Raw genomic sequence first — 10,352 nt, 5'->3', positions numbered from 1 at the left:
AACACTGTCAATCAAACAACGCAGATATGAAGCACATGAACGTTCTTTAAGAACCAACGTGTGTGTCTAGTGGCACCTAGTGACCAAGTTTCAGATTGCAGCTTCTTGCAGGTTACTTTGGTGTCACTGATAACATCTGGAAAAGGCCACGCTGATGTTTGTCAGGGATTTTTTTCCCGAATGTTGTAGTTCCATTTTATATCTTCTGATGTGTTTCTAATTTCTGTCTTCTAACTGATACACAGTCAGCGGCCTCAAACCCAGGAAACAACAAGAGAAAACACAAAGAAATACACATGATGCCAAAGGAATATGGAATAAATGTTTGTTGTTTTGGGGGGTGATGCGAGGAGGGAGACGACTCCTAACATGGGGTTTTCCAACGTTTTTATGGTCTGAAGTGTTTTAGCTAAAAAGAGACCTTTGAAATTTGACACAGAAAACAAAGAGAAAAAAGAAAAAGGTTTTACTCAGAAAGTCTCCTCACGAGATGGACATCATTCCAGAGTGGGAACTCCTTCTCCTGTGTTCACTCCACATGGTGTCTAACACAATCCAACAATATCTTCATATTCTCTTCACGTGATGATTTCTAAGAATAAAAGTCTTACCAGGGGTTGAAATACAGGTGCAGTACTTGCCTCTGAGATACTACAGCGGTTTGAGGGGCGGGGCCGTGCGCTGTGTGACATCACAAATCCTGAGACAGTCGGACGAGCGCCAGCAATGCACCCTGATGAGCGGTTGTAGAAAAAACGGAGTCCAAGACAGACGGAGACGTTTGAGGTCATGATAATTTAGGGCATCGGGGTTGTGTTCTGCTGTTTGTCCACTTGAGGGCACTGTTGTCACTCTCATTTCCTGTCACAACTTCCAGATGCGCCCCTGCAGGGTCTCTCTCTGTCCGACTGCATGATGAGGGAATTGACGTGCTGGGAACTTTACAACTAAATGGCGTGTCGGGATTGTTGGAGGTCAAACTGATGATGACGCCTCAGCCCGAACAGAGTGAGCTGACTGATGAGGCAGGCGACGGAACTGCCGGAGCCTGGTGACCTCTGGCTCTCACACGCACCAAACTGTCATCCTGCGATGAGGATTTCAACCAAAGTGATGACATTCAAGTTCCGAGATGTTCCACGCTCAGAATCCAAACTCTCTGCTGCAATCACAGCTCGCTCGTCTGTTCGTGTGCCTGAGGGACATTTTCGAACAATCAATAATTGAGTGCGCTTTGCTCTCCCTCTAAGCGGGGAGGAGGAGCAGCTGTCACAGCACAAACCTCCGTGTTTAGTTACGACTCTCCCCCGAGCCAGGAGGGACGACGCATTTTAATCACCGTCTTTCCAAACGCCACCAGAATTTGAACCCTTGACATTTATGACTGCTCCTGGCCGTGAGGACACCGTGGACAGGGACAACTATAAGCTGTGGGACAGAGCAGGGTTGGGCTCAGCGACCCGCTCTGCCTTCTGTTTGATGACGACAGAGGAGAAGTTGGTCTGGTGAGATAATTCGAACGTCCTCAGCTCAAAATTCAGGCTCTGATCGGATAAACTCCATCGGTCAACTGGCAAACGTGACGTCATCCCACGACACGTGTCTCAGCAGAGAAACTCCTCTGGTTCACCCAGCTGTTCTTGAGTCTCCCTCTGAAAAAACAAAAACCTGCCCTTTCACAAGTTTTTATTGCTTTGCCGTCTGTTGTTCCCAGGGACGCCGCGTGTCCGCCGTCATTCCTGCAGACTGACTGTGCGACTGAGGGATGAATCAGTCAAGACGGGCTTCCTCATCTCTGGTGTCCAGGCAGATTTGAGCTGCTGCTGCACCAAACTAATTTCCTGCTAAAAATCCATAAAGTATCAAACAGCAAGTGTCTCAGACATTTTACAGATATTTTTGGCTTTAGTGTCTCTGGAGCTGAGAGTCTGGACAGAAGTGATCAACCACACAGCAGAGTTCAGTCACCAGTGCATGTGTTGCTCCACAGTTGGGAGCACAAAGGAGCTCTGCATTTGAGCATGAGCTTAAAAAAACAGGCATTAATCACGACTGATTGGAGCTGCAACAAACCTCAAGAGAAGAAAGAACTGTCTCACCTCCCTGAAACACAAGAACATACAAACGCTGCTGAGATGCAATCAAACACAGACAGGCAAAGCTGGGAGTTGCAGATTCGTGGCTGCGCAGCGAGGAACCAGACCAATCATGATGACGGCGCTCGGGACGAAGCTGCTGGGGGGTAGGAGGTGGGAACAGATGGTTACCTGGGCGGGCGAGGCCCCGGGCGATCCTCGCTGCCCTTTCATTAGCTGCTGTGTCCTTAAAGCTGACATGCACCGGCCGCAGTGAGCGGAGGGGGCACCAGCTGCAGCAGGCGGCTGTGGAGGTGCAGCACTCAGCCTCAGCAGGCCTCACCAAACCCTGGCCTTCGTCTCTGTTTGCCGTCGCTGCAAATGAGAGGTGAGATTGAATCAATCAGTGTCACCACAGAGATCAACCAAAGGGCCAAGTTGCTCCAGCGTTTGTCCAATCACAGCTTGGCAATCACCCCCATGTACATGGAAAAGCTTTTCCTTCTCCACGTGCCGACCACGTGGCATCATTCCCATCCCGTGATGCACAGACGTGGATGAGGAGCCGATCAGGAGCTCAGATGAAGCTCAATCAAAAGCCGCTACCGAGGAGGCGAAGGAACTGGATGTTCAGCGATGACAACTTCTGATGCTGACGAAGCTCATGAAGCACCTGCTTGATTAAAGGAGCTGCAACTCCTCTCTGACACGAGGCCAACATCAGCTTTTCTACCCTGAATGGACAGCAGAAACACAAACTGCACATTGAAAGGCAGTCACTTGGAAATGATGAGCCACTGAGACACAATTCCACTTTCATTTATTAGACGACCCCAAAGGAAATGAGCTTGTTTGCAGGTTCCGAGCGTGAGGCTTCCCGTGGAAGAGGGTGACTGCTGCAGAGCCCAACACCTCATGACATCACCCTCAAAACAGGAACCCTCGTGTACCGTGTTGGCACGTTCAGCCACAAAAACATGACACCAGGGTGGGACGATCCATCCATCGGCACGACTGCAGCAGGATGCAGCTTCCCTGCTCGCCTGCACGTCATTTTACTTCCTACCTCGTGCGAGTTGTCTTTTTTTACCATGAATGACGACTGTGTTTGTCTGTGTTGCCCCCCCCCCTCCCTTCTTGGTGGAGACAATTAAAGTTTTGGTCAAAAATAAAAATAAAAACAAAGTTCTCTTTCTCACTTTAATTTCACAAAAAAGAACTAAGTTAAATCATGAAGGTCTGGTGATGGTGACTCATTTGATGGGTCTGCAGAACGTTCTAGTTCCCTCCTTGAGTGGTGCCCCGCTCCTCCAACAAGTCTGGTGAAAACCGGCCTTTAAGGTTTGAGGAAATCCTGCCGACAGATAAACAAACGTCACAAAGGACGTGTCCTCTTTGGCAGGGCTGGGCAATAAACGGTACATACATGAAGTTGAGCTGATGTAAGATGATGGCGCTAGAGCTGAACACGCTGACTCAGACCTGCAGCAGAGACGTGTCAGCATGGAACTCCTGAAGCGTAAACGCCACCATTCGGCTCTCAATGAAAATGAGAACAACGGCACAAGAATGACGGCTCCGTCCAGGAACAGGAATCCTCACAGCGACGACGTCAGTGGTAACGTGCTGTTCTCCATCTGTCGGGCCATGAATCAGAGCGATCCCTCCATCAGCTCCACCAAGGTTGATCCCTTCCCTTCGATCGTTGAGCAGCTCTACTGCAGCACTGGAGCTGCGGCATAAAGAGTATTAAACGATTGTTTATTCGTCTTAATTGAGGTAAGGAGCCGCCCACCGCGCAGACACGCAGAACTGTGACAGACGCATCTCTTGACTTCCTGTCAGACTGGATTCTGACTTTAATCGAGGCCCTGATTTTTGAACGTTCCCTCTGTTTCTGTTCACTGCACCCCAGAAGCAATGAGCGTGTTTCCTTAAATGCCTGGTTTACAAGAGCGGTGTGAGCGGAGTGTAACAGTCACAGCATGCACAGAACAAAGCGCCACTAGTCGCAGCTCCGAGCGGCGTCCCAGACTCAGCAGCCGCAGCACGTTAGCCCTTGACAGTGAGGTAATACAGGTAAACCAAGGCCGTCTCCATCAAATATTCAACGTTATAGAGGATAAACACACACAGAAGTCAAGCAGTCAAGATGTAAGAGAGGAGCTTCAGTTTTTTAAACCTGGGTCCTTTAAAAGAACCGTTATGAAACTGCTGCAGTCGGGAGCAGAGCTGCCTGCAGCCCCAGAGCTCGCCAGCACGTCTTCCAAGGGAGCAACAGGCTACCGTCAAATTATGACTTCTAAAAGTTTCTTTGTTCCGACAGGCTCAGGTTGTCATCGTGATTGTCTGACAGCCCATCGGAGCGGAGGAATGAACGTCTGCAGCAGAGCTCGCTCCTCTCAGAGCAGCTCTGCTGCAGGGTTTCTCCTCTTGGCTGACCGGTGGAAGCGTAGGCAGCACAGCCAGCGTGCCAGCATCCACCGCTCGGCTCTCGGGAGACTTCAGAGCGAGACGCCACAACACAGACCCCAACAAACACGGACACACTCAGCTGAGGGTGCCCACAGACACTCACACAGCCTTTAAATTGGAAAAATGAACACCCACTGGGCGACATGCTGGCAAGCTCTGGTGCTGCTCAGGACTGCGGCCGTTCCAGGACTGGTTGTTTCCTTCACTCAGTAAAGAAGTCAGGAAAGTAGGGCCCAGCTCAAAGTTCCTGATGAATGCAAACAATCTGGAAGGAACTTCAGCGTTGCCTGGATGAACTCATTGGTCTGTTTCTTCTCAGGAGTGCGATGGCTCCATGACGTTATTGATTTTTTGCATTAAGGAGAGCTCTGACAGGTGCGCTTGTCTTTGTGTAGAGAAGCATTACGACACAGAAAGTAGACAGAATGAAGCCTTCTGTGTCTCTGCAGGTGATACAAAGTATAACATCATTACACATCAGGTGCGTTCCAGTGTTATTCATCAAGGGAAATAAGAAGGTTTTTCATAAAGGTGACATGTTTAACCATGCTAGCAGCAACATTACAAGAAGCACGGACCGATGTGCTGTACATTGAGACTGTCTGTGTTTAGAGCGGCGGTCTCCCATTAAATACTTCAAGTGATAATTCCCCCCAAAAAGCAGATTTTGCCTTTCAGGTACTAACAAATACAAACCTTGAGCTTGAGGTTTTTTCTATCCTGCATTACTTGCTCTCATTAAAAGTGCCTTGCTTCCCAGCCCTGGAACACAGTAGCAGGTTCCACGAGGGAATCACCAGCTCCTGCCAGGAAATCCCAAGTGTTCCCGCCGTCCATTTCAGACACCTTTGTTTTGGTGGTGGATATTTATACTATGGAGGATATTTTTGATAGTATAAGCTTGTGATATGTGTCAGTGTACGGTATGACGTTTCAGGTACTACATGCATCTTGGCCCTGTTGTGCAGTAAAATAACTTCAGTATATCGATTATGATGATTGTTGTATTTCTTCTGTCTTAGCCTGGTGGCTAAAATCTGTCATATTAACACTGGATCGTGTAGGTGTCCACGGTGCGTTTCCCCATTTAAAGAAATAAATCTGAAACCTTGATGACCTCTGACGGCAGGAGGAGCCTGGTGGCGAACCACTCCAACAGCCGTCAGTCTCCATCGGCTTCCAGCTAAACGCGTCTGGCTCTCTCTGCATGCCAGAGCCACCAAGAAGGAGCAGGAGGAGAGAGATCTTTTTGATGTCAAGAAACCTGTTAGTGACAACTTATTAGTCAAAATGCACTTTTTGGGTGGAGTATCACTGGAAGGGTCGCTAAGACACGAATAAGAAAACACTTTGACTGCTTTTCCAAAAACGCCACGGCCTTCTCCTCCAGTCAGCCCCCGGGGGGGTCAGATGCTGAGCACCGCCATGGATCGACGCTCCAGCACAGCCTGACAATGGAAAGTCTCCTCCTGCCCAACATTTCTCAGGTGGTCTAGCCCACCTGCAGGTGATGACACAGTGGGTAGAGCTTCCGCTCATAAAAGACGTGTAAATCCACTTGGACAAGCATTATTCCTCCCTAAGAAGGTCAGAAGGTCACGTTTAAGTCCCGGAGTGAGCGTCTGGGGGTCGGTGCTGTAGCGTCTCGTCCACGGTGACCACGGTCTCCTCCGTTCTGGTGGGACTCAGGCAGTTCGTGTGGTTCAGGGATATGTAGCTCATCTCCACCAGCTGGGGCGTCTCAGCCAGCTCGTTCATCTCGTTCAAGCTGGTGCTGATGCAGTTGATCTCAGCTTTGCGGCGGCTGGCACCTCGACGAGAGCCAAACACCCAGTCTGAAGGACGAGAGAGACGCGGGTGAGATGCAACAAGAGAGGGAGACCCTGACACAAGTCGCGAGTGACATGGCGAGCTGGCACGGAACCGATGGTTCGCTTCCTCTCATTTTGTTGTTTTCTGTCAGTATTTAATATAAAGCCTCTTTTCTACAGACCCAACAGATCCACGACCACCGGGTTTTGAACTGCTGTGGGAAAGTGTTCAACCCTGGGTCACATGACCTCACAGCAGACGAATCAGGAAAAAGTCTTTGTGAGTATTTACAGTGTGTAAATTGTTTGTGTTGTTATTTTCACCCCTTTGTGCCACTGACAGGAAGGAATTTCGGTTCTAGAGTCTGAGTCAAACACACATTTGGAAGACCATCTTTGAATCAACATCATGAGGCTCTTTCTCTCGAAGCGGTCGTTTCAACCCAGTGTTCGTCCCGGCGAGAGCGCCGCGGTTGCTGGTCACTGTACGATGAGCGGAACCTCGCTGCCATGGAGAGAAATACAGAAATGTATAATGTGGACAAAAGATAGAAACTGCTTCTTGAATTCATAGCTACAAAATATAATTCGCTCCATCACAGTAGATTTTTTGAGGCCACGAGATATAACTGGTTCCCTCAATTTAGTCGTTCCTCAGACATGGAGTTGTGTAGCTGTCCTCAGTCCTCAGGTGCAACTCTGATCTGCAGTCATTCATTTAGATTTGGAGTTTTATTGCTGATTGAATGAAGTGTTGGAGTTCCTCCTCCACAACTACAGGTCGTGAAAACCTCGGCGTCCCCGGGGGGGCGGAGCTGTAGAGCGTGACCACACACAAGCTGGAACACTGACGTACGGGGCGGAAACAAGCAGGCCGAGTATTTAGAACATGCTGAGAACAAGAGTGCCAAATTAATCTGACGGAAAGTTATGACGAGTTCAGCCTCTGTAATTCCATTAGAGGCAAAGCAGCAGAAAATTGTTTCTGGGGGAGACGTCTGCTGCACAGAGCCGTGTTGAACTGGGACACATCAATCATGCTTCTGTCAGATGAGGAGCTGAGATTAGTCCTGACAGTCGTGAGAGGGAGGAACGGACAAAAGGTGGAACAGGATTCCTCAGAACCGATTCATCACCAGACGGCCTGGACAGCACCGAGCCAGCGGGGCGCTCCAGGTCCCAGCACCAGAGGAGCTGAAATGACGACCAACCAGTCATGACCGACTCTTAGAACTGGGAATCATCCAGATTTGTGACAAACGGAACAAGAACCCTGATTGGTCACATGTGAACAACTGAGGCAGCAGCGAGGCCAGATTATCCAAACCAGGTCAGCTGAAGTCTTGTTTTAATCTCTCACTGCTCGATCAGACGGCAGCAGGTGCGTCGAATCAGCCAGAAGCAAAGCTGGCGAGGGCAGAGACAGAATCAAGCCTCAGAATCACTCGCTCGACACCAACAACAGGCCCTCGCTGCTCCGCCACGCCATGAGTGAAGCATCACATGGATCCCAGGATACCACACACACACACACACACACACACACACACACACCCTTCACATTTACACCTCAGCAAAGTGCCCAGGAGCCCAAACGCTGTGTGTGAACGTGTGTGTCGTTGGAGGTCAGACGTGCTGCAGCCCAGCTGGCTGAAGACGACACCTGAGCTCCTCACACGAGGTCAGAGTGTCTCTGTGGCAAAGCTAAGTGCTGCAGGCTTCCACCCGTGTGTGCTTTGCTTTTTACCTGGTTCACTGCTTTCACCACCACTGCCGCCGCCGCCGCCGCCGCCGCCGCCGCCGCCATCACCTTCAGCAACCATCGACCTGCCTCCACCTGCGAGCAACGAGCAAGTGAAGCAGTCAGACTCCCTGTGTGCCTTGTGGAAGAAAAGCGCTGGTGGGAAACGGCTGAGCTAGAGGTCACTGAAGCTGGGCAGGTGTGATGATGACGACGCTCAGGTGTGGGGCTGCTGGCGCCTCAGAGCAGCGGGGGGGGGGGGCGGGGTAGTTATTTTCCACAATCAAAAAGAGATGCAATTTATTACAAAGATTAACAGGTAAATCAGCCATGCCTCAGAGTCGAGATGCTGAGACGTGGTCGCTACGTCTGATCCATTAATCCTGACATCCTTGAGGACCAGAGCGGGAATTCTGGAGAAAGTCTGCATCAGGACTGAGTGCCTGCTTGATTTGAGCCTGTCACAGTGACCTTTGACCTCTACAGTCTCTCAGTTCATCCTTGAGTCCCAGGGGACGTTTGTGCCAAGTTTAAAGCAATTCCTTCCCGTTAACGGCCAGAAAATACAATCCCTCCAGTCAACAGCCGTCACCGGCAGGACAGCCGCCCCTGGTGACCTTTGACCTTCAACCACTAATCAGTTCATCTTTGAGCCAAAATTTGAAGACTCTCCCTCACAGCGTAGCTGAAACATCCCAGAAATGCTGTGACGGCTCAGCTTGAGGTGATTTACAAGCTGATAGCAGTTGTCAGGTCATGGGGGGACTCGTGCCCCGCAGGGGTCCTCACTCAGGTCAGGCGTCCTCATCGGACCCGGTAGAAGCACTGAGTGACATCACCTGATGTAATGAGACGACTATCAGGTCAAATCATCGCCGTGAGACGAGGCAGCTCCTAAAAATAGACTCATTGTGTGGTTGATTCATTCATTATGTATCGCTCACAGGAAGTTCTTCAAAAATAGAGAAACAGCAGACCTGCCTCCGCCCCCCACGCAGGTATCAGGTCCAGCTGAGTCATGATCCAGCCGCTTGGATGTCAGGTTCTCCCTTAGCTTTGGAGAATGGTGAATTACTCTTTTGATGGATTCCTACTTCATCGATGCTCATCTCACCGGAGGAACCTTCAACTGCTGCTGATGCAACGTTCACACAGGACAGGAACCTGATTCACGTCAGGATGCGTGAGACAGGACCTGCTCTCACCAACATGCTGAACTCAATCCCCCAGGCCCGTATCCATCCCATCATGAACAAGTATGACCAAATGTCCAGGTTTAGTTGATACCAAAGGAGCTTTTAAAACAGTAACAATTCTGTTTATTTCCAAAAACGTTTGTTTAAACACAGAAATCTTTTGGTGTCCTGGTCAGGACGAGACTTGTGAAACTGGACAATACACGGACCAGTGACACACACACACACACACACACACACACACACACACACACACACACACACACACACACACAGGGGGGTCACATACCTACAAAGTCATTAACCACATCCTTCACCAAGTGTCCAACTATCGCGTACGCCACCGCCACCACCACCAGCGCCGCCATCACCAGGTACAGGACCGCCTTGGGCAGCGGGATCGGGTCCCGCGCCGGGGTCCGGTCGTCGGTGTACACCAGGTCACCCTCCGAGTACGAGTACTGGAAGACGTGCTCCATGCCCGAGGTATGGTCCGGGTTGAGGGGTGGGTTGCTCGCGCTCACGGCGCCGTCCGGCCGCAGCGCCGTCACCACGGTGGTGGTCACAGCCTCGGCTCTGTCGAGGTCGACCAGGCCGGTGGTTTTGTTCACGAGGGGCAGAATCTGAGAGAGGAAGTAGCTCCAGTCCTTGATGGCGCTCGTGTTGCATAAGAACATTGTTTCGGGGAGGACAAAACACGCCGAGGCTCCAAACTTGGCTGGAAGGTTGTTTTAGCGACCGGTCCCCCCTCAGCCAGAGTCCCCGTCCCACAGTCAGCTCATCCGGAACTCGCCCCGCTGTCACTGCTGAGACGCGCGACGCGTCAGTCACAGCCCGGTGGCGCGGCTTTTACGCGCCGGCAGAGACGGATTTTCGCGCGTCCGATCTTCCCCCAAACGAGGAAAAACAACGCAGAACCGGAGCAGCGGTCGATGTCACCCAAGGAGAGCGACGAGCCTCCCGCTCCTGACGCGCGTAAACGATGGACGGACGCGCGTCTGTGACGGTGTCTCCGGCGCGTGGCTCGCACCCACCGAAGATGATAATTACACGC

The 10,352-nt window shown here is 50.9% G+C and overlaps 1 protein-coding gene across 1 annotated transcript; it reads right to left on the bottom strand.

Moving 5' to 3' along the window:
- Positions 1 to 2,912: 2,912 nt before the first annotated feature.
- LOC147249396 (uncharacterized) lies at positions 2,913 to 10,338 on the bottom strand. Its single transcript, XM_086223723.1, has 3 exons — positions 9,588 to 10,338; positions 8,109 to 8,198; positions 2,913 to 6,385 (listed from the first exon to the last, which is right to left on the bottom strand). Exons 1-3 carry the CDS (start codon positions 9,973 to 9,975, stop codon positions 6,153 to 6,155), a joined length of 711 nt encoding a protein of 236 aa, XP_086079849.1. The 5' UTR covers positions 9,976 to 10,338; the 3' UTR covers positions 2,913 to 6,152.
- Positions 10,339 to 10,352: the final 14 nt, after the last annotated feature.

Source organism: Aulostomus chinensis, chromosome 14, assembly GCF_037954235.1.
Source record: "Aulostomus chinensis isolate RoL2024-O1b breed Wild chromosome 14, RoL_Achi_v1.0, whole genome shotgun sequence".
NCBI classification, from domain to species: domain Eukaryota; kingdom Metazoa; phylum Chordata; class Actinopteri; order Syngnathiformes; family Aulostomidae; genus Aulostomus; species Aulostomus chinensis.
The sequence above is the reverse complement of the archived record's forward strand: the minus strand, read 5'-3'. Positions and strand labels throughout refer to the sequence as shown.